General features: G+C 36.2%; 1 protein-coding gene across 1 annotated transcript in view; it reads right to left on the reverse strand.

The window, feature by feature from the left end:
- syngap1b (synaptic Ras GTPase activating protein 1b) overlaps positions 1 to 26,118 on the reverse strand; it is a 297,039-nt gene that overhangs the window by 79,317 nt on the left and 191,604 nt on the right. The window contains exons 8-11 of the mRNA XM_056475755.1: positions 25,828 to 26,067; positions 24,527 to 24,862; positions 20,761 to 20,905; positions 20,543 to 20,687 (exon numbers count right to left, since the gene is read on the reverse strand). Of these exons, the coding sequence (XP_056331730.1) occupies positions 20,543 to 20,687; positions 20,761 to 20,905; positions 24,527 to 24,862; positions 25,828 to 26,067 (866 nt within the window). The remainder of the gene's footprint in view (positions 1 to 20,542; positions 20,688 to 20,760; positions 20,906 to 24,526; positions 24,863 to 25,827; positions 26,068 to 26,118) is intronic.

The following is a 26,118-nucleotide window of genomic DNA, read 5'->3' on the forward strand; positions in this document are numbered from 1 at the left end:
TGTAATCCCTAGGGATGGTTGTGCGTGAAAATTCCAGTAGATCAGCAGTTTCTGAAATACTCAGACCAGCCCGTCTGGCACCAACAACCATGCCACGTTTAAAGTCACTTAAATCACCTTTCTACCCCATTCTGATGCTCGGTTTGTATGGCAGCAGACCATCTTCTTGACCATGTCTACATGCCTAAATGCATTGAGTTGCTGCCATGTGATTGGCTGATTAGAAATTTGAGTTAACAAGCAGTTGGACAGATGTACCTAATAAAGTGGCCGCTGAGTGTATATACATAGTATTTTCTATTCAGCATAGACTACATAGTATAAAACAGCCACCAAACAACAGTCTTAAAGCATTGATCTTGAGTTGTATATTTTACCTTGCGTCTCTTCTTGTCCGTCTCTTTGTACAGATGAAGGCGGAGGTTGCGGACAGCAGGCAGGTTGTTGAACTCAAAGTGCTCACCCCAGAAGACAGTGTCGGTACGGGGTTTGCTGGTGGTGCGAGCGTACAGCATGTCATCCAAGCACAGTTCACAATAATAGCGCTTTTTGGGTGGGAGTTCACGGGCCTCAATGATCCACAGCTTCAGGACGTTGTCGACGCGCCGACTGTTGTCCTTAGAGTGACAAACAGAGATGGTAAATACAGCAGAATCATATGTGCACCATATACTGTATGTTCTACTGTATAGAGCTTTGCAGTGTTGACTGCAACCACTGTTGATATTTTATAGTACACTGTAAAAGGCGATTAGTTACTTTATTAGTAGCTCAGTGGTTAGCACTGTCGCCTCACAGCAAGAAAGTCGCTAGTTTGAGTCCCGGCTGGGCCAGTTGGCATTTCTGTGTGGAGTTGGCATGTTCTCCCTGTGTTGGTGTGGGCTTCCTCCGGGTGCTCCGGTTTCCCCCACAGTTCAAAGAGATGAGCTATAGGTGAATTTGATGAACTGGCCGTAGTGTATGAGTGTGTGTGTGAATGTGGGAGTGTATGGGTGTTTCCCAGTGCTGGATTTGCGGCTAGAAGGGCATCCATTGCATAAAACATATGCTGGAATAGTTAGTGGCTCAATTCGTTGGAGCGACCCCTCATGAATAAAGGGACTAAGCCGAAGGAAAATGAATAATGAATGAATGAGTTTGTTTACTTAATAATTATAAGGCAATGAGTTAACTCTCTTTTTAAGTAAAGTCAACTAATCGCTTTTTACAGTGTAAGCTGCAATTTTTTACAAGCAAACTGACCAAGGTAGAAACAATAAGCATTTAAAATCTAAGTAAATAAATAAGGTGCTTATTTGCTTAATCACTAGCTGAACAATCAGAGGGATGATAGTTGACTAAAATTCATGAAATTAGCACAACCGCACTTTAATGTATGCAATATGTGATATGACACAATGCATAAATGTAGGGCTGGGCTGATAACAATATTATATTGAATCACGATAAAATTTATGTCAATAACAATGATAAGCTCGGGACTTTTTTACTCTAGGACTTTTTACTCTATATTGATTAAGAGCCAATCAGCAGAAATCTGCAGAAATGTGCAACATATATATATATATATATATATATATATATATATATATATATATATATATAAGTGTGTTGATATAGAGATGTACTGAATTTTTGGCCACTGAAAATTTATCGGCCGAAATATGTTATGCCATTCAATGGACTCTCTAATTTTTGTGGCTTCAGTCATTGTTTGGGTACTCTTATAAATCTGGCTAAGCATTAATAACTGATATCAAAATATATATTGTTATTGTTCAATGTGGAAAATAATTATTGAGATTGCATTTTGGTATATCACCAAGCCCTACATAAATGTGCATTCGACACTTATATATTCAGAAGTTGATATATTGTTGAAGTCAGAATTATTAGCACTCCTGAATTATTAGCCCTCCCTGTATTTTTTCCCTCAATTTCTGTTTAATGGTTTTCAACACATTTCTCAACATAGTAGTCATAACTCATTTCTAATAACTGATTTCTTTTATCTTTGCCATAATGACAGTACTTAATATTTTCCTAAATATTTTTTCAAGACACTAGTATTCAACTTTGAAGAGCAATTTCAAGGCTTAACCTAAGGTAATTAAGGTTAAAGTTAGGGTAATTTGGCAAGTCATTGTATAATGATGGTTTGTTCTGTAGACAATCGAAAAAATATTGCTTATGGGAGCTAATAATATTGACCTTAAAATGGCTTTTTAAAAAATTAAAAAAATGCTTTTATTCAAGCCAAAATACAACAAATAAGACTTTCTCCAGAAGAAAAAATATTAATCAGGACATACTGTGAAAAATTCCTTCTTGTTAAACATAATTGGGAAATAATTGAAAAAGTAAGAAAAATCGCTTATAATTCTGACTTCAACTGTATGTGTGTTGTCTCATTGTAAACCTACATGTGTCTGTTGCCTCATTACAAACATATGCAGCAAATTTCACAATATACACATTAAACTAACAAACGATACAGTTAAATAGACCTTATATCTCTTTTGGGTGGCATTTAAATTAGTTTATAATCAGTACACTGCAAATTTTGTGCTGTTCTGCTTTCAAAATAAGAGTCTCGCATTCATGATAAGTATTATACAAGCTTAGCTAAACTTAAAAATAGAGGAAAAAATCATCACTGTTGTAATCTAACTAGGAATGTCGTTGCCATTAACACTGCCTGAAGCGCGAATATCAATGATCCCATTTGAATAGTCAGAGTCTGCTTTGTTCCGATTTGCCAGGATTCACCAGGATTTTTCACTTGATACAACTGTGTGTGAGATTCACGGTATATCATTTCCTTGTACTGAATATTTATTATTAACCTATGCCTAGGTATATCCAGATTTTCATTCTATTCTATTTAATCAAACAGACTACATGCATTAGCTTATGCTACATAAACATGCCTGTTCAAACCAAAATACAGGTGACATTTACAGCGTGGAAAAAGTATTGAACACACCACTATTTTTCTTGGAAAACATATTTCTAAGGTGCTGCGACTTGAAATGTTACCGGATGTTGACAGCAACCAAAGAAATCCATATATGCAAAGAAAACAATTCTAATAGTTTAAAAATTAAGTTATGTGTAATAAAATGAAATGACGCAGGTAAAAATTATGAAACACATGAAGAAAGAAAGGTGTAGAAGGCAATGAAAGCCCAGACAGCAGCTGAAATCTATCAGTAGTTGTTCAGTAACCCTCTGTCCCTTCTCACTGCAAATTAATATAAGCTGCTTCAGTCCAACATCTACGTTAGCAGGATGATAAGGATGAAACCAGGGTGGACATTTCAGCAAGACACTGACATGTTCAATATTTACTTTTTCCCCTGTATGTAGCATAATTTTAAAATGCTAAAGTCAGATTACTATGTTTTTACTTTACATTTTGAAGTTATGCAATCTAATTTAAAATACAGATGGCGTTTACAAAACACCAGGATAACAGTGTGTCCTTGGTTAGTGCTTTAAACAAAGAAGCTGCGCTAGTGTCTGCATTATACAAAGCCATCTAAAAAGAACTATAAAAACACTTCTGAAGAAGTGGTTTCCATTGATAGACACCTTTATTAAACCTCAGACAACTGTATTTAAGAATTTGCTTTCAATATTTCAAATATCATAAACTGAGCTGCTCTGACGGCCACAGGCACCAATTTATGGGAAGTATGAAATGAACTGAAGGTCATCATTTGCTATATTGTTAGATTTGTAAAGCTAATGTAGAACATTTAGCGTTTTCCAGTGGCTGTTCTATCATTTCTGTGTGTCAATCAATGCATCTTTACTTTGCAGTACTTCAGATGTGTCATCAAACACGCGGACAGACAGGAGAGACTGTAAGTTGAGGGTGGCGATGCTTAGAAGGATAATGATCTGAATTACCGTTAGTCAAACTCCTACTGTGTGTCTGAAGTGCTGGAGAGAGAATGATGAGTCATTTAAACACATCAAAATGCCACAGGAACATTCATTTTCTGCTGGCATTTATAGAGCCACTAAATGGACCCTTAAAAACAGATTTCCAGTGCTTTCATTAAACACTACGGTGATAATTAAGTGCTTTTTATATAACCTTTTACATAAATATGAACTTATTTAGCTACAAATGCATCTATTGGTAAATATATTAAATAATTATAATTAATTACATTAGTTAATGAAAACTAATAATAAAATCTAGTATACATGCTATTAAGTGCTTGGAATATTCTATGAAACATTTGTACAGACATGTTGATGCTTTCACATATTCACATATTTGAGGGTCATGATAAAACCTGCAGAACCCAAGTCTTAGATATCAATTATGAATACGCTTTCCAGTTTCCAATACTTCCATCTGTACACTGTAAAAAACAGTTGGTTTACTTAAAAAAGTGAGTAGACCGTTGTAACTTGGAACTGTTAAGCTGACTCAACTTAATTTTTTATAATCATGAACATTTACTTAATGATTTTAAGGCAACATGTTTACAAATAGTTGGGGCCCATTCATGCACCCAGCGTGTTGTGAGTGATTTGTTGCTATTTTCAGACCAGCACAACAGTAATTTTCACATTTTGCAGAATGTTGTTTAAATAGCAAATCCATTTGCGCTACTTTGTGGACTCATTGGTGTGCCAGTCTATAAAGGAGGTGTGTTAAGGCACATTTGATGCGTTGCTATTTTGAAGTACTGAAATGACTGCACCATTGACCAACTAAAAGCTGGTCTACAAGGGCAGAGTGCGTTAGTTATGCGCCTATGTGGTCAAAAACATTTATACAATTGCTTAATACACACAGGATGTACAGAAATACACAAATATCTTTACATATGAAAAAAAGGCTTAAAATGTTACAAAAATTATTATTCTCTACATAAATATAAAAAATGCCTTCATGGCTTCTTCATTCTGGGGGCTTTTTTTCAGTTTATTCATGACAATCTGCATTAGTATTATTTATTATATGCATTTATATTTGTTTTAGTAAAAAAGTTTAGATTTGTCTATCTGTCGGTTTTGGAGACGTACTGCATCACCATATGGGGCATAAGTATACGCCATGTGTTTGGACATTGACCACACTTGGTTATTATTGTTATTTATTCGTTTGTTGGAAATTAGACTGAATTTAAAAATAGTTTTGGAACAAATCTTTGCGCTTAGCAAACTAAATTAAATAGGTTCATGGATATCTTCAGTGAGTGTCTACAACACCATTTCCTTATCCATGAAAGTAATGGGAGTAAAATAAAGAAGTATAAAGTAAGTGCTGAATGCCAGAGTTCATTGTTTATCCTCATGCAGATGGTCTGTTTAACGGGTTTCTCGCTAGTGAATCGTTCAGTTCTTCCATCTTACAAAAAGACCGCCATGTCAATAGCAATGCTCCAATGACGCGATGCAGCTGACTCTTAAAGGGAATGGGAGATGAGACTCTGATTGGTTAATGCACGTTATGCTCAAAACACACCCATAACTCATTAGAGAATAAGAACAACCCTGTTAGGCAATGCGACAGGGTGCAAACTGTTTTTTTCCATCCTTAAAATAGCAAAGTGGATTGGACACGCCCTAGTGCTTTTGCACCATGTGCTTAATAATTAAAATAGAGCCCTTTAAGTCACGTCAACTTATCGCTTTAAAGACAATAAGTTCCTTACTTTTAAAAGTAAAGTCAACTATAGTTTTTTACAGAGCAAACTAGACTCAAAAAAACTTGTGCTGCTTGTTCTAACTACTTATTAAAAGTGAGCACAAACAACGCAATTCTTGTTTTTTTTTTGGTTGTAAAAACATTAAGCTAACTTAATCGATTTGCATGTAAGGTTGTTTAAACCTTAAACCTCCCTTTTTTGTCAGTAAGTGAATGCTTCTTTTTTCAGCAAATAAATAATCTGTGATGCAGATCTTTGACTTCTTCTGAGTTCAGAAACTTCTTCAAGTAATCAGCTAATAAACCAACTAATGAACACCCTTGGTCTGTCCTCATTTATTGTATTTTGACAACGCATCTGTGGGCTGATCATTTTGGACGCTTGTGTCATGTTCTCCACGCAACATGATGCAGTCCAAACTCCTGCTGACTGAACATCTGGACGAGTCAATCCACATCGCTCATTTTTAAATATTGTTAAATAAATCCTTCAAAAAAAGAAGAAGAGCATTGCAACGTCAGCGTGAAACTTATAGCTCATATAACCTAACCTCATATAAGCAGTTTTTTTTAAACATTATGCAGGCATTTTGATTGTATCACTTCTGCTCAAACTGCATGAGATGAAACACATCATTAGGCACTCTTTGGGCCAGATTTACTAACAGTATGTTTGTTGTTAAATGCTACCATTGGTATTTACTAAGCATGCACAGAGAAGCATTCATATATACATATATATATAATACATCAATTGATGACCAACTGAACTTCTCTGACCACATTTCTAGAACTGCTCGATCTTGCAGATTCGCACTCTACAACATCAGAAAGGTCCGACCCTTCCTATCTGAACATACAGCTCAACTCATTGTTCAAGCTCTTGTTCTCTCCAAACTGGACTATTGCAACTCTCTGCTAGCCGGGCTACCAGCTAGTTCTATCAAACCTCTTCAGCTGCTTCAGAACGCAGCAGCACGAGTGGTCTTTGATGAACCCAAAAGAGCACATGTCACTCTCGCTACTCACCCGTTTGCACTGGCTGCCAGTTGCTGCTCGCATCAAATTCAAAGCTCTGATGTTTGCTTACAAAGTGACCTCTAGCTGGCTCCTTCGTATCTGCTCTCACTTCTGCAGATATATGTGCCCTCCAGAAATTTGCGTTCTGTGAATGAACGTCATCTCGTTGTTCCATCCCAAAGAGGGAAGAAATCACTTTCCCGAACTCTCACATTCAATCTGCCCAGTTGGTGGAATGAACTCCCTAACTACATCAGAACAGCAGAGTCACTTGCTGTCTTCAAGAAACGACTAAAAACGCAACTGTTTGGTCTCCACTTTCCTTCCTAATCTGCAACTGCCTCTCTGGCTATACACACTAACTGTGCCCTCTCCTCTCTCTCTCTCAAAAAAAAAAAAAAAAAAAAAAAAAAAAAAATTTTTACTAATGCTTTGCTTCTTTGACTTTACACACCTGAAACTTGTCTATAGCACTTGTTCACTGCTGCTCTTATAGATGTGTAAATTGCTTCCTTGTCCTCATTTGTAAGTCGCTTTGGATAAAAGCGTCTGCTAAATGACTAAATGTAAATGTAAATGTAAATGTATATATATATATATATAATATATCTATATATATAAACATATGAGAATCAGCACTTCCAAGTCCGAGGCCATGGTGCTCCACGGGAAAAAGGTGGTTTGCCATCTCCAGATTGGAGGAAAGTCCTTACCCAGGTGGAGGAGTTTAAGTATCTCTGGGTTTTGTTCACGAGTGAGGGAAGGATGGAACGTGAGATTGACAGGCGGATTGGTGCAGTGGCAGCAGTAATGCAGTTTCCCTGAGTCGATTCATATTTGCGTAAAAATTACATTTTCTTAATTATTTAATGACATTTAAATAATTAAAAGACATTGTGAATGAATTTAACCACAATAGTCATTTTAGCACTTTTAATGTGCATTAAAACGGTTTGAGTTTATTCACAGAAAGTAAATTTAATTCATTAATTTTAGTTTACCTAAATGAATATGAGAATGCATAATAGTAAATCGCAATAGTTATGCATGCATTTTGCTTTCAAAAAACATATTATTGGAAGCAATTAGTTGAACTTTTATGCTCAGGAGTATAAAGATAGTAATAAAAGTGAACAGCAATAGTTAATACTTTTCTGAAATATGATAAAAGAAAGTTTTGAACACATTTTTTAAACACTTTGAGCTGATTGGCAGAATAATCATGTAATTTAATGGCTATTTAAATAAATAAATGGCAAAATTATTGAGTTGGAGTTTTCTGGTCAGACACAAATTTTATCAGAGGATATGATATAAATAAATCATGCAATGTTATATGCTAACGTTTGCACACTTCAAATTATGTGATTTGTGCCTAAAAAAGCATGTACTAAATTTGCACTTGAAATGAGAGAACAGAGAGCACATGGTATAGCTATTGAGATATAACATACTTAATACCACGGTACCCACGACACTAGCCTCTGCAGATTGCTGGAGAACCACAAATCTGGCACTTTAATGAACTATAGATACCATCTAGCATTTCACTCACACACTGGCCCAGATTTCCCTTGATTACAAACACACCCACAGCTGAAGCTGTTCAGGACTAATCAGATGGACTATAAACACAGGACACACACACATCATTGCGAGTCTTGTTAACTGTAAGTGAGCATTTCCTAGCGTTTTGCTTGTCTTGCATTTTGTGTTTTTGGACCCTTGTTTATTGCACAGAATATGAACTCACCCACAAAATGGTAAGGTTTATAATCTATATAATACATATTAAACCTCTTTAACATTAACAGTATTAAATGTAGATGCTGAATCACTGATATGTGTTTAGTTCTAAAGTTCATTTCAATTGGTTTATTTTAGTTTCAAGATCTGAGCTGATCTGCTGCTGCTTTCAGTAGTATGACAATAATGTCAGGTAATGGCATTCAAATTAAAATTGTTAGCATTTAACACTGAATTAAGGACATAAGGTTTACCTAAGGGGATCATTGTCATTTTCTGTTGTTTATCTGTAAGAAATAGAAGCCATTTCTTATACATCATTCGAGGTGTGATTAGGACAAAACTCCTTTTAAATATGGAAAATATTCCTTCTATCGAGTTTAAATCACTCGCTCCTCTCCTCAATCTGGCAACCTGCGCTTGCGTTTGTTTTGATCCAGGAGTGAAATACCTAGTTTAACCACTGGGTGTCAAATTTACATACTGCACCTTTAAAGCAACATAAAAGTACTTCATGAGACTTACCAGTGTGACATTGCTACATTGTTGAATATACAGTTGCAATCAGAATTATTAAACCCCCTGAATTATTAACCCCCGCCCTTTTTATTTTTTCCCCAATTTCTGTTTAACAAAGAGCAGATTTTTCAACACATTTCTAAACATAATAGTTTTATTAACTCATTTCTAATAACTGATTTATTTGATCTTTGCCATGATGACAGTAAATAATATTTGACTAGATATTGACTAGACACTTCTATACAGCTTAAAGTGACATTTAAAGGCTTAACTAGGTTAATTAGGTTAACAAGGCAGGATAGGGTAATTAGGCAAGTTATTGTATAACAATGTTTTTTTCTGTAGACTATCGAAAAACAAAATATAGCTTAATACTAATAATTTTGACCTGAAATAGTTTTAAAAAAATTCCACCTGCTTTATATTCTAGCCAAATAAAACAAATAAGACTTTCTCAGAGACTTACTCAGACATACTGTGACAATTTGCTTGCTCTGTTAAACATCATTTGGGAAAATTTAGAAAAGAAAAAATTAAAAGGGGTTTAATAATTCTGATTGAAACTATATATTATTCATTTAAAGCAGACATTAAAAATACATTTTATTAGGTTATTTCTTTATCTTTTATTATTAGAATTATATGTTATTATTTGTAATAAATAATATTAAAATCTAGCATTATTAACTATTCTGACTTTTATATTTTGAGGCCAAAGTATAGCTGAGTTGGCCTACTAATGTCAAAATTACAACACAAAAAGCCTGGTTTTTAGCTTGTCTCTAAGGTTCCAATTGTGTCTTATTTAATTTTCCATAACAAAATTCTATATTTATTTTAAAAAGGTTTTAGAAGACTTGCAATGTAGTGACTACACAGCGAAAATAACTATTGCTGCCTAAAATGTTTTAGTTGAATAAAATTTACTTTTCTTGTTATTCCAATGTACAACAAACTGACTAAAATATTAAGTTCAGTAACCCTAACAAAGTAACATTTATTGTTTAATAATGATATTTCAATGTGTAATAATATTGTTATTATTGTCATATCTTTTTTTTTCAGTGTAAAGCACTTCTTTGACAGCACTAACCGCTATGAACCCTGCACATACAGGATAATCACAGAAGTTTAACTTCAGGGTGAATTATTAGCTCTGAACCCTGAATCCCAAAATGGTGATGCAAGACTAATGTAAGGAATCTCAGTGGTATGTACTGACAGCACCCACATCATCCTGCAGCCTCTTTCCATGCAGTAAAGCAGGTCAGTGGCGCTTCCTTCTCCACAGGAACAAAGCGAACCCTCAGAAAAGCTGGTGAAACGTGTGCTAGGGAGCGAGCTGTTATTCAAGTGACAATTTCTAAGAGAATCTAAACGACATGGGCTGTTTGTTTTTTCAGCAGAAGGACTTACCTTTGGGTCTGGATCAGTAATATCTGAACTGCTAGTACAGTACGCTGGACTGGAGCGGGCCAGTGGGGGACGGGCACCATAGAAAACATCTTTAGACGAGGCTCGGTGAGGATGATCGCGGTCCGCAAACCCAGCCATTCCTGGACGGGATGGAGGAGCTCCACCGCTGGACATGGCGGAGGTTGGAGAGGGCAGACGAGTGATCTCCACTGAACTGTGGGAGATATGAGAACCAGAATGTGTGAAAAAAAACATATCGACTTTTACTGTATACAGAAGGAATATATTTCATTCACTTAAGCTCTGTTCTATAATACCTACTATAGCAAGCCACAGGTGATATTTTTAATATTCTTGATTTTCTGTTGATTCAAATTTGATTCGTTAATATCAGTATTATTTATGTAATAAATTAATTAAGATGACATATAGTGGTACTTTAGTATAATTTACGAGTAAATTTCTAATTTCTGTTTTTAATTTTCATTTAGGTATAGTTTTAGTGACTGGTCTTTTTGTCATTTGTAACAAATTGAAAGGAGTAAATGAATGTTATGTATTAATTAATTCATTAAGATTTCTTATAGTGTTGTTTTAGTATCATTTATGTACTATTATAGTTTCCTATTTTTTGTCTTATATTAATTTTAGCGATAGTTTTAGTGACTGGTCTTTTTGTCATTTGTAACAAAATGAAGGGAATGAATGAATGTTTTATAAATTAATTATTTAGGATTTCTTATAGTGTTGTTTTAGTATCATTTATGTACTGTTATAGTTTCCTATTTTCTGTTTTTATTTAAATTTAGCCAGTAGCGGATTTAGGCATGGGCAATGTGGTTGATCGCCCAGGGCGGCGTCTTTCTGGAGGTGGCATGGAGAGAGAGTGCAAAACAAAAAGCCCCAGTAAAAATCACAGCCGCGTCAAGAGTAGTCAGGGAGGCCGCGAGACCAACCTAACCCATGCCCCTAGCCGCACTTTAAACTATAGAATGGCTTCAGAACATTTGGGATATAGTAGGCCTACATGACAACTTTCTAGTGCCTTATAATAGGCTACCTAAATGGCTTTTGTTGGATTATAAATTACACAGTATAAAGCGCATGCGCAAGATCGGATTTGTGTCGGTACCAGTAGGCCGATACCAGATCCAGCAACCCACCCACAGCTAAAGTTCAATTCAATTCAATTCTAGTTTGTCTGTATAAACTTTCACAATACTTATTGTTTCAAAGCAATCAAATTCAGATAAGTTAAGGTTATTATTTACCATAACTTTATTAGTTACTAATAACTTTAACTGATTAACTAGTGACTAACAGCTTTAAACAGTTATTATATATAACATAGTTAACCTGCAGTTATATAGATATAGGTGATGTCAATGTGTACATGCTCAAAGAAGTCTATTTGTGTATTAAGTGTATTTGGAGTTGTGTTACCTGTTGAGGTCTCTCATCATAAGATTCTGGAACTCAGACGAGACGCCCCTGTTGAAGCTGGTCGGGAGAGAAGTCGGTCCGTCTGTCTCTCTGCTGCTGTCTGTCTGTCTGATGACTGGGCTGCCTCTGCAGGTGAGGGTTGCGGAGGGCCATGCTGATGTCATTGAGGAGGCGGGGCAATGGTCCAAGTTTGATGATGGCATCCTTTGACACAATAAACCAAGACCTAATTGATGACTGAGGTCAAATGTAAGAAAACAATCACTGTCATCACATATACAACAGGAATTCTTATGTGAATACTACATTTGCATGTCAATAAAGTGCATTAATGTCTATCTGTCTTTAAAGGTTTTGCATATTTTCATCTTTCAAATATGTCTGGTTAAGACTGTTGTAAAGCAAAAGCTGAACTGAAATTATACAGTTTATAAATCATCTTATGACATGTTTTATGACATTTTGTGTCATACACTGTATTAAATTTTTGTAATTGCCTTTCACAATTCAGTAAAAAAATGGAAACTTACAATAAAAGAATAATGGTAATCTAAATAAAAAAGTGGAACATTTGAGGTAAAAAATACAAAAAATAGACAATAAAATAAAACAACATAAATAATATCAATTAAATCATACACAATAAAATAAAAAAACTAAAATAAAATAAGGCAAAAGCCACAATAAATAAAATACAAAAAAAATAAAAATAAAATGACCAAAACAAATAAGGCAAACCACAATAGAATAAAATAAAATGCGTTAAAATAAGATTTTATAAATTAAAAAATAAAAACAATAAAATAAAATAACAAATACAATTTAATTAAATAAAAGACAATTTAATAAAATAAAACAATATAATAAAATGCATTAAAATAAAATGTAATAAAAACAATAAATAAAATAATACATATTTTTTTCATTTAAAAAATAAAAATATAAAATAACATAAATTAAATGTAATTAAATAAAAGACAATTTAATAAAATAAAACAATAAAATGAAAATAAAATACATTAAAATATATTTTTTTCATCTTAGAAATAAAAAATTATATTAAATAACATAAATAAAACGCAATTAAATAAAAGACAATAAAAAATAAAACAATAAAATAAAAAAATACATTAAAACATTTTTTTGTTTTAAAAACAATAATAAAATAACAAATAAATTTTAAATAAATAAAAGCCAATATAATAAAATAAAACAATAAAATTTAAAGCAATTAGATTTTTTATAAAATAACATAAATGAATTGCAATTAAATAAAAAAAACAATATAATAAAATAAAATAATAAAACAAAATGCATTACAATAAATTTTATAAATTAAAACAAACAAAATAACATAAATACAATTTTCTTAAATAAACACATTATAATAAAATAAAGCAATAAAATAAAATAAATAACGTAATTATTTTGAAAATTAAATATAAAATAACATAAATAAATCAAATTCAATTAAATAAAGACAAATAATAATAAAACAATAAAATAAAAAACTAAAAAAATAAAATACCATAAATTAAATTAAAGCACAAAAAAAAAAGGCAAAAGGCCATTTGAATATATAATAATAACTGAGATTGCACAATTAAATATCAAATAATATGTGCATAACACAGAAATGATGTTACTCTAAAACGATTTGCCCACATTGATAAGCCATGGTGTGGATAATAAATCCTCACGTACCTTGCTCAGCTGAGCCATGACCTCCCAGAGCAGACTGTGCAGGATGGAGAGCTCGCGACCCAGGTCAATGTAGCCTTCGAAGGCCCCAGCATTGCTAACACTGTCCAGATTGGAGATCTCATAGAGAAACTGCTGCATGGAGCCCCACTCCATCTCCAGAAACTCATTCATGAAGGACATGTACTCCTCCTTACTGCCAAACCTGCAGGACAAGAGGACAGAGTGGAGAATGTTACCGCAAAGATAATGAATGATCATAATGTTCACTGCTGCACATTTTCTTACAGCTTAATGGGTAAAGATCTGGAATGATGGACTAAATGACCTCAGTGTTTAAAGAGGTCTCCATTGCGAAAGACACATCTTCTGAATTTAAGAGGACAGTCCTGGGTTTATAAGTGTACCATATGCTGGTCTGAATGAATACCATTTAAAGAGACACCCAAAATACTCTTCCTCCACTTGTTCCAAACCTATTTGGGTTTCTTTCTTCTATTGAACACAAAAGAAGGTAATTTGAAGAATGCTGGAAAAAGGCAGCCATTTACTTCAATAAAAGGAAACAAAAAATGTAAAAATACTATGGAAGTCTGTCAAGATCTAATCCTTGCAGATCGTTGGAGAACTCCACATCTGTCACTGAACAGGACTACAAATACCATCATGCACCTTACACACACCAGTTCCTGATTCCTCCTGATTACTCACGCAGCAGGAAGCTCATGATAGACTGATTACCAGGACTATATAGTATATGTATCACACATACACTTTGCTGAGTCTTGTTTTTTCCTGGAGCATTACAAAGCATTCCATTGTCTTGCCTTGCTGTGTTTCCTGATCTTCGCCTTGTTTATTGTTTCTTGTTGTTTGACGCCTATCCTGTTCTCTTCGCCTTTGACCTCGACTACTCTTTGGATTACCTGCATGCTTCTGTCTGTTCTTGTTGTGACCTTTACCTGCCTGACGATTCTCGTAATAAGATGCTGCATTTGGATACTCAACTCCGTTACCAGACTTGATCTGTTACAAAGTCAATGGCTGACAGCATTTTAGTATATCTTACTATGTTTCAACAAAGAAGAAACTCAAACAGAAAAGAGCAAATGTTAAAGGTTTAAAAGCACTCTTGAGGGTGAGTAAAGCGTGATTAAATTCCTTTAAATCACAATTATCATGATCTAGGAAAAAATGAAATAAAGGCAGCTAACAGCAGAATTATAACATGACAATGAAGTTACACTCCCCTTTTTTGGAAATATATTAATTTTACAAGTATGCTATAGTTAAACATTTGAATTTTACCATTTTTGAACCCATTCAGCCGAAGTCTAGGGGCCTCATGTATGAAGACTTGTGTTGAATTGATACTAAAACATTGCGTACGGATAAAGCTGTAATTGTACGTATGCAGTAAAAAATTCAGATGTATGAAACACTGCGTACGCAGACTAACACCCTTTGAGGAGAGAGTTGCCTCAATTGTTGGCGACACTTTACTGCCTGGAGTAGTATCCGTGTCTGTGGGAGACACAGATGTATTAGAGGAACACTTTGTTAAGGCGGCATAGCAGCACCCCTCCACTCTTATCAAGGCAGCGACACCGGCATTTCAGCTGCCCCATCGCCCGCTCTACAACACTGACCGAGTGCCTGCCACCTTGGAGCCTCATCCCGACCATGGTGTTTGTGAGGATGAATTAATCATGGGTTGACCAAGACCACCTTGCTACAATATTTGTTAATCGCATTTGAGCATCACATATTATTTGCATATTTATTGAATGGAAATGTTTCCGATTTACATATGCAAATTTGTCTTCAGATGGCGCCTTTATAGCAATGTGCGTGCAGTCGATCGCTCCGATTACATTGGGAAAACTGGCGATCGCTGCAAATTTTGCTTTAATGTTTGGCTGGTCAACTGCATGGTATGGAAACCTTATATACCTGCTACACATGCGCATGATCCTGTCCCATACAGCTGCCATTGCACGGCTCAAAGATACTATGTAGTGTGCAATTTAACATAATTGCCTCTAGGAGACGCCAATGGAAATAAAACAAACACAAACAAGAAATACATGTACACCAGACATGAAGTTGGCGTGGACCAACGCACATTCTCATGTTAATTTCATCGTTAGTAAATCCAAATGCGAGCGTAAATCTGGCATACGCAAAGTTTTTGTGCGTATGCAGCGTTGATACATGAGGCCCCAGGTCTGTAGGAGCACTTTTAACTTAGCTTCTCTTGCATACATCATTAAATCAGATTAGACCTTTAGCATCTTGCACAAAAAGAACTGTTTTTGATAATTTTCCTTTTCGAAGCTTGACTCTTCTGTAGTTACTGTATGGTTTCTGCTACATTCATTCTTCCATGATGGGGCGCCACACCAAAATTCATCCCCGCCCACGGCAACATTACAGCTCCTCATTCAAATCAATTAGTCGTTGTTTTAAATAGTGGGTTATAATCACACCAAAACATTTTAAAAGGTAAGTGAATTATAGCAGCACAAACTTTTCTGTAACCGTAGTTGTGCTGAGCATTACTTGTTTAACCCTTTATGGTGACATGCTGACTGACTGACTGACTGACAAGTACGCGATGCGTGAGGCCAGCAAAATGACGTAGCTTTCAGTTATGATGAACACAGTTTCCATAATATACTTTATAGATAAAGGTCTGTTGTTGTGCATAAAATGACTTTATCTTGCTGGAATTTATGGGCCATTTCACTTTACTTCAGGAAGCATTAATGCCACTCTGTAGGTCTATTGGAGACATTCATAAATATTCATAACAAATTTCATTAATGTTAGAGACAGGCTCATTATATAAACACACTAAATCACACTTCAGTGTGCAAAAAGTTTTGTGCACGAACAGAGAAAATCGGCACACAAGCAAAGAGATTTGCATGCTCGGATTACATAAATGCGATCTTGACTTGTGATACTGCGCTCACGTCATTTGTCATTAAAATAATGCCATAGGTGGTTGGTAGATCTCTGTAAAAGGCCTGCCGTCACAGCTGGAAAAAATCATAGAGGAAACATTGTACTGTATGTAATTAAAAAATGTAAAGTTTATATTTTCTAGGCCAATATAGCTAATAACATTATCTAAACTCTGGTCATTTTTGAGCGAGATGCTAACGGTCTAATCCAATTCAATGATTTATGCTAAGATAAGGTAAAAGTGCTCCTCTAAACCCGGCGATCTGCAAAATGGATAAAAAAATTGGTCAAACTCAACTGTTTAACTCTAGAGGAGTTGTACAATGAGCCTATTTCTAGGCCAATATGGCTAATAATACCATAATTAAACTATAGTTTCTAGCAATTTTCTGTCAGTCTTAATCCAAGATGTAACTACAAAACATTCAAGCTTTAAATCACAAAGGTGATCTAAACTCTGGTCATTTTTGAGCGAGACGCTAATGGTCTATATCGATTAAATGATTTATGCTAAGCTAAATGTGCTCCAGTTAGACCCAGATATCAGCTAAATGGACTCAAAAAATGGTTTAAACTCAACTGTTTAACTTTAGAGGAGTTGTACAATGAGCCAATTACTAGGCCTATATGGCTAATGACGCCAGAATTAGACTATAGTTCCTAGCCTAGCTAGAAAATAGCAACTTTTTTTGCTGTCAGTCTTAATACAAGATCTAACAGAGCATTCAAGCTTAAAACAGTAAAAATGATCTAAACTCTGGTCATTTCTGAGCAAGATGCTAACGGTCTAATCCAATTCAATGATTATGCTAAGCTAAGCTAAAAGTCCTTCTCCAAACCCAGAGATCGACTAAATGGATTAGAAAAATGGTCAAACTCAACTGTTTAACTTTAGAGGAGTTGTACAATGAGCCAATTATTAGGCCAATATGGCTAATGACGCCAGAATTAGAATATAGTTCTTAGCCTACCTAGAAAATAGCAACTTCTAATATCCTGTCAGTCTTAATACAAGATGTAACTACAGAAGATTTAGGCTTTAAACAGTAAAAATTATCTAAACTCTGGTCATTTTTGAGCAAGAAGCTAATGACCTAATCTAATTTAATGATTTATGCTAAGCTAAGTTAAGCTAAAATTGCTTCCAGAAGCTAAATGGGATTTAAAATTGTAAATCTCAACTGTTTAACTAGGTGATTTGTGAAATGAGCCTATTTCCAAAAAAAGTGGAGTGTTCCTGAGATTTTGAAGGTGTGTGTGTGTACTGACTTGGAGAAGTTTGCAAGGTTCTGCACCACTTTGGCGATGAGTGTAGTGTTCGTGAGGTCTGCTCATCGGGATATTCCTGCGTGAGGTTGAACAGAGATGGAGACATGATGGCTGGACAGAGGAAACGCAGGAAGAGGGAGCCGCTGATCAGTCGATCCGCAATGTCTTCTCTTCCTCTCTCAGCACAGCGAACACGCCATGATGCAAACACGAATCCCCTTCAGTTCTCGGGGGAACGCACTACAAACACATCAAATCAAACATTACCATTCACAAATCAAGCAGACTCAAGCACACCCATGTTTTCGCCATGTTTCAGTTATATGCTTTTATATTTTCCCCCAGGGTTCTGTTTAGGGTGCAGTAGTCGATTGTCTTCAGAAACATTTTTTGTTGTGCTGCTTGAAAGTCTCTTCACAGTCCAGTAGTATGATTAAAGTAAATGATCTAAATGTATTTTATATTTTGGGTAAGGCATAAGACTAAAAAATGTTCATCCAATTAATATTGTCGGGCTGATAGTTCCCATAATTCTGATAAGTAGCCCAAACTGTCTCTCAGCAAATGTATGATTTAAACAACTGCGCACCCGTTCACACAGATCCGCATGCACGGGAAAGACGGATAGAGTGAATCAAAACTTTAAAATCCTGAATTAATATTGGAGTTAGTTGCAACCCAGGCTCATGTCTGAAATGTAGCCCCCGTGGATGTTCTGGAGACCGCGAATTATGTAGCCGAGGTACGTATGGCTGCATTTCGTTTTTAAAAGCGAATGCTACGGGGCGGTGTGACGCTGTTCCTTTTCGCACTTACAGGCTGACCGCTTACCTCCGTGTGGAGGGCTTTTCCGCCACAAACAGTAGTCCCGGTTAGCTCATCGTGTGCGTCGGCGAACTTGAGCACAGAGAGGAGCTGGCCAAGACGACGATGACAACGACCAGGTTTGAGGGGAAGAGCGGTTCCAGAAATCAGTAAGACAAAAACAGAATCCAAAAATAAAGTTCATAACAGGGCGAGAATGTGGTAAAATCCAAAAACGTGGTAAAAAAATCAGACGAGGGCTTTTCTTTTTCTGGACAGCTTTTGTAAATTGTTGATTGGGTTTGGTGAAGCAGCGGTGCGGGCGGGTCAATCGGTAAAACTGGTTGGGTTTAGGAAAGGAGGAGGGTTTGTCGGCCGATTGGCCGGTCGCCCAGTCAATCATTCAGTCAGTCAACCAGACAGGACAGACGGTCGTTCGACAGTGGCCTCTGGTGGGTTTACGCGAACATCGCTGGGCCGCGAACGGCGCTCGTGAGAGACATTCGAGATGCAAAAAGTGCACACAGCGGCCTCTCGTGGATTCGCGTCCCGGGACGTACTTGCGGTCTCTAATAAACGTCCACGGGACTACGTTTTCAGAATGAGCCTGGAGGAAGAACGACACCATGGCTGAAGGATTTCTGTTAGACAGGTATGTTATGCTTTAAAACAATTTTAGTCACGCAAAGCTGATGTAGATTTTGTTGTTTTATGAATGGGTTATATGCACCGAAGTGTTGTTCAGCCACTAAAATTTGATTCATTCAATTCACCTTATTTTGTATAGCACTTCTACAATGTAGATTGTGTCAAAGCAGCTTCACATAAAAGATAATAGTAACTGAAACAGTGTAGTTCAGTTTTCAGAGTTTAGGTCAGGTCAGTTTAGCTCAGTTCGGTGTGGTTTAATATTCACTACTGAGAGTCCAAACACTGAAGAGCAAATCCACCAATGTATTTCCTGCATCTTGCTAGCGTTACGACTCGAAATGTTTGGAGCTTCCTCACCTGGGTCCAGTATGATTGGATCATTAGTATTAGCTGCTGAAGGTGAATCAGTGAGACTCTGTCTTTTTTCTGGAGGACATATTACAAATGTTTTGGTCAGCCAGGGGATAAAATGAACTAAGGCAACATGATCTTTCTTCTAATTGTCCACTGCTAATAATTTTTTTTAAATTTGACGCGACCCTCCACAGAGCTCGCTGAGGCCCGCTTATGTTCCGGGACCTCCCTGTTGGGAACCGCTGACCTATACTGCACCTTTAAGTTGAACATCTCCCATGGCCTGCACAGTCACCAGAACTACATATTATTGAGCTACTTTAGGGTATTTTGGAGCGAGTCAGAAATTTTTTTTTTCACTAGCATCATGCAGTGTCCTGACCACTATTCTGCAAGAAGAATAGCTCAAAATCCCTCTGACCACTGTAAAGATTTGTATATGTCATTCCCAAGATGACATGATGCTCTATTGGCCACAAAAGGAGGACGTACACCATACTAATGAATTATTGTGGTCTAAAACCCGGGGTTTTAGTTTCATTGTCCAACCCCTATATATATTTACATTAATCACAAAGCAAAAACTATTAATAGGCAAAACCATATCAATTTATTAAATAAATAAGTAAATGATTTAAAATTAAATAAATAAATAATGAGTCTGTCATCATATAATTTCATCTGCATTTGATATCAGATAAAAAAAAATGTTATTATAACCTTCATTAAAAGAGTCTTTTAAACTGGTTTAATGATACAATTAGCAGTAAAATGTAAAGTAAAACTTTTGTGTTGGCGCTTTTAATGAAACATAATAATTAAAAGTTATTTATAAATAACTGTGCAAAAAAATAATGCCCTATTTTGATATATCTGCCTACTTCAATGCATCCTGCAGCTTTTGTCAGCATCATTTTGCACAACTCAATCATTTTTAAACAAATGTGTCAATTCAAAGTGAATAAAACTGACCAATATGAGTTGATGATTTTGCAGAGGGCGAGCTCACAGCACATCCGGAGGTTGGCTTGATGTTCGGGCAGTATTGAAGGTGGAGTTCGCATCGGGTCCACTTCACAGTTCTCCTCTGATTCATACAGCGCTCGGATAAAATCACCTGGAGGAAAAACCAGAGCATCAGCAAACAGCAACAGCAGTCACTGCAGCCCTTGACATCACGAGGAGCCCACCTAAAACATCCTTGAGGTACTTGTGTCCGATGAGTTTGAGGTACTCTTCTATGGCTTTGGTGGCCAGGGTGTTTTCTCTGAAGATCAGGTGCTCGCGGTCTATGAAGCGATCCACCTCGCACATCGCCATGTCTGACAGAAAATCCTGGAGCAGAGCAAAAATAAAAAATATATTCAATTCAATTCAAGTTTTTTTGTCTAGTGTTTTTCACCATAATTGTTGTTTCAAAGCAGGTGCAAATTATTGCATTATAATCAAATTCAGATAAGTTAAGGTTATTAGTTACCATAACTTTAATAGTAACTAGTAACTAATAGCTTTTAACAGTTATCATATATAAATATAGTATAACCTGCAGTTATATCGCATATAGGTGATGTCTATGTGTACATGTTCAATGAAGTCTATTTGTGTAAACAGTATAATCAGGAATCTAATAAAGTTCCAGCAACATACACACGGACAGGAAATTTAGCATGGCTGCAAATCTGGACAGTGTGCAGACTGTCACTTAAAGCAATAAACTGCGGCTTTTAATTCAAATTACCCAAAACAACTAGAACAGTGTTATACACTAGTCAACATTTGAAGTGGATCAAAAACTTGGATTAAAGTCGGCCTTAAACTGTTGAACAACACTCATTCTTGTCTTAGGACAATTTTGAATTATTCTTTTTTTTAACCAATTCAATTCAATTCAATTCAATTCAATTCAATTCAATTTAATTCAATTCAATTCAATTCAATTCAATTCAATTCAATTCAATTCATCTTTATTTCTTATAGACTTATAGACGATGAAAACACAGCGCACGTGATGTATTTGAGTGTCTCTCGAAAGATGACAGCTCACCTGTGTGTGCCCTCACAATCATTACATTACTGGAGGAGTTTCAAGTGTAAGTGATTTACATGTGAAGTCATAGCAAAGATGAGATATATACATCTTGTGACGCCAATTGGCCGCTTTGTGCGTCACACATTAGTCTGCAAAAGAAAGTTGGAGCAAACGGAGCAATGGAACAGACAGGTGGAGATTAGATTGGTTCAAGGGTGACGGCCGCTGGACGTGATCGAATTGAACTACATTATTTGTGCTTTACATTTATGGCTGGTGTTATGATGAGCGTTAAATCGATAAATTGTTTAGTTTAACTCTTTCCCTGCAGTTTACGAGAGAAAACGCTTCCCTGCCATTGACAAGTTTTACAGTAATCCGTGTTTAAGGTGTATTACAATAGCGAAAGCCCTAACGGCATGTGCTATGTGTGACGATGTCAGATGCTTCAGGGAGTGAAATCTGAGAGAAAGTACGATTGTGGATAAAAATAGGAGTAATATAACCTTCCTTTGGCTTAATCCCTACCGTTTCAGATCTTGTCTTGACAAGAGATAAAAAAAGCTTTATTTTTATGATTCATGATTTATCACAAAAGAATCACAAAAAATTGTGAAAAACTAGGGGTCTGTCTAGTAAATTGAAACTGTAGGTCCAGTTTTCAGACTTGAAGTTCAGTTTAGTTCAGTTCAGCGTGGTTTAATTTTCACTGCTGACTGAAGAGCAAATCCATCGATGCAAAGCTTCACAAGTCCCAAACAACGCAAGCCATCAAATGTTGGCTACTGTATATTTTGCTGATGTACATTATTCCAAAAGGGTCATACGTTTAAAACCCAGAGAAATAAGCAATTTAACTAGTGTTTCATTTAACGTTCAGCCTTACTTTGCTTTATATTATCATGATAATAAGTGTAAAAACTTTAGCTCATCCCATGAACATGATCTCTGCAGGAGTGCCATATGATGTAATGAGGACCACAACTCCTAAGATTCCCCACTCAGTCATTGCATCATCAAACTATGGCTGAGTCCGAAATTATCTACTACTCAGTAGATACTGCATTTAAATTCAAACGTACTATTCGGGTATTAGAAAAGTACGTTCTTTAGAGTATGAATGTGAGCAGTATGAATGGAATTCGGATGTACTACATCCGCCATTTTGTCATCATCACGTGACCTGACCACATCAGTTGCGTCGCTTCACTACCATTCATAAATTCTCTCGCGGTGTATGCAATTATGCAATTTTAGACGCAGCTTATGTCTTTGTTTGTTGTGAATGCGTGCCCTCTAGTGGCAAAAATAACATATTGCGCTTCTAAATCACTACATTTTTGTGTCAACAATCTTTAAAAATCTTAATAGATTTCTGTAATTGTAGGCTAAATGCTGTGGTCTCTGATCTGTGGTCTGACATTAGAGTTGGAGGTAATGCATTACAATCGGATTACTTTTTTCTAGTAACAAGTGAAGTAAAAAGTTAATTTAAAATATTAGGAGTTATTTTTTCAAATAGTAACACCAGTTCCTCAGTTTTCAATTTTATGGGCTGACATTTATTCTCTAGTCCCTGTGTTGAATCAAATACTTTGTTTGTTTGTTCTTTTAAAGGGATAGTTCTGAAAAAAAAAGCTAAAGCAAGGCAGTAAAGCAAGATATATATGTGTGTGTGTGTGTGTGTATATATATATATATATATATATATATACAGTTGAAGTCTGAATTATTAGCCCCCCTTTGATTTTTATTTTCTTTTTTAAATATTTTTCAAATTAGGTTTAGCAGAGCAAGGAAATTTTCACAGTATGTCTGATAATGATTTTTCTTCTGCAGAAAGTATTATTTGTTTTATTTTGGCTAGAATACAAGCAGTTTTAATAAAAAAAAAACATTTTAAGGTCAAAATTATTAGCCTTTTTAAGCTATATATTTTTTCAATTGTCTACAAAACAAACCATCATTATACAATGACTTGCCTAATTACTCTAACCTGCCTAGTTACTGATTTATTTTATCTTTTCCATGATGACAGTAAATAATATTTGACAAGACATTTTTCAAGACACTTCTTTACAGCTTAAAGTGACATTTAAAGGCTTAACTAGGTTAATTAGGTTAATAGTGTTTTGCTCTGTAGACAATCGAAAAAACAATATAGCTTAAGGGGGCTTATTATATTGATCTTAAAATGTCACGTTCAGTATTTTGGGAAAAGGAGCGAGGACTTAAGTGCAGTAAAAATTGGTATTTATGAATAATAAAATAAAATAAAAGACAAAACAAACTACCCCAAGGGGGAAACATTTACAAAACAAATAAACAAACAAAACAAACTAGACTGGGAAGGCTGTCAGGGATCAGGGCTGGAAGACAGGACAAGGCAAGATACAATGACGAACTGGCAGACAAGAGGAGAATATAAGCAAAAATAATTAACACACAAACTGGTAATCAGGAAAAACTAATAATGGGTTAACAAAGAGGGTGGAACTAGACAATAGACAGGAGAGCACATGACACGCACACAGCCCAAGCACGCTTGAGATGGCGCCCATACAAAAAGACACACAATGACAGAAAATGAGTGTTGGACCCGAGAAAACTCGAGCCGAGCACAACATAAAAGACAAGACAGGACTAGTGTCTGGACTGAGTCACCAAAACAAGAATTAACAAGACCAAAGTGGCAAAATCCTGACATAAAATGGTTTTAAAAACATTAAAAACTGCTTTTATTATAGCCGCATAAAACAAATAAGACTCCAGAAGAAAAAATATTATAGGAAATACTGTGAAAATTTCCTTGCTTTGTTTAACATCATTTGGGAAATATTTGAAAAGGAAAAAAATTCAAATGAGAGCTAATAATTCAGACTTCAACTGTATATTAGATCTTATTAAAAAGTCAAAGACAGCTGTACCTTGGCCTTCCCTGTGCTCTGCAGGATGTGCACCAGAGCACAGGCCACTTCTTCTTTGCTCTTGACACTCAGCAGGGGCTCCAGAACTGCACACAGCGTCCGGTAGTTGTTTGTGACGTACTCTGCGAACTCTTTGTACAGTTCCATCGGCAGGATGCTCATCGTCTGAAAACGTGACTTGAGCCGCAGCGAGGCGTTGATGATCTTCCCTCCTCCAACGCCGCCACCCTTGGCCAGAACACTGGGCTGAATGACGGGGTACCATTGCTCCACAAACTGACGGCCGGTGATGCTGGAAATGGGGATGCTGACCAAGCCCAGGTATGTGCTCTTCTCCTGTTACCATGAAGACACAAGCCATTGTTAGTTGCCTTAATATAATAAGATGCACTAAATAGTTCTTCTAAGAAACGTGCTTGACTATTTATTATAATTTATTTATGCATTTTTGTACTTAAAAAAAATCCTGTTCCTGCAGTTTTGTATTTCTTTTTTCATACTATAAGCTGCTTGCTTCATGCTAATTCTACGCGCATATACACTGTCGGCGCATATGTCACTTTATTAGGTAGACCTTATTACTATCTTATTTAGACCAGGCAACATTTTTCCAATTTTCTATTGCCCAATTTTGGTGAGCCTGTGCGAATTGTAGCCTCAGTTTACTGTTCTTAGCTGACAGGAGTGGCACTCGGTGTGGTCTTCTGCTGCTGTAGCCCATTCGCCTCAATGTTGAACGTGTTGTGTGTTCAGAGATGCTCTTCTGCATACCTCAGTCGTAACGAGTGGTTATTTGAGTTACTGTTGCCTTTCTATCAGCTGGAACCAGTCTGGCCATTCTCCTCTAACCTCTGGCATCAACAAGGCATTTGCACCCACAGAACTGCCGCTCACTGGATATTTTCTCTTTTTTGGACCATTCTCTGTAATCCCTAGGGATGGTTGTGCGTGAAAATTCCAGTAGATCAGCAGTTTCTGAAATACTCAGACCAGCCCGTCTGGCACCAACAACCATGCCACGTTTAAAGTCACTTAAATCACCTTTCTACCCCATTCTGATACTCGGTTTGTATGGCAGCAGACCATCTTCTTGCCCATGTCTACATGCCTAAATGCATTGAGTTGCTGCCATGTGATTGGCTGATTAGAAATTTGAGTTAACAAGAAGTTGGACAGATGTACCTAATAAAGTGGCCGCTGAGTGTATATACATAGTATTTTCTATTCAGCATAGACTAAATAGTATAAAACAGCCACCAAACAACAGTCTTAAAGCATTGATCTTGAGTTGTATATTTTACCTTGCGTCTCTTCTTGTCCGTCTCTTTGTACAGATGAAGGCGGAGGTTGCGGACAGCAGGCAGGTTGTTGAACTCAAAGTGCTCACCCCAGAAGACAGTGTCGGTACGGGGTTTGCTGGTGGTGCGAGCGTACAGCATGTCATCCAAGCACAGTTCACAATAATAGCGCTTTTTGGGTGGGAGTTCACGGGCCTCAATGATCCACAGCTTCAGGACGTTGTCGACGCGCCGACTGTTGTCCTTGAAGTGACAAACAGAGATGGTAAATACAGCAGAATCATATGTGCACCA

This window comes from Danio aesculapii, chromosome 16, assembly GCF_903798145.1.
Source record: "Danio aesculapii chromosome 16, fDanAes4.1, whole genome shotgun sequence".
NCBI classification, from domain to species: Eukaryota; Metazoa; Chordata; class Actinopteri; order Cypriniformes; family Danionidae; genus Danio; species Danio aesculapii.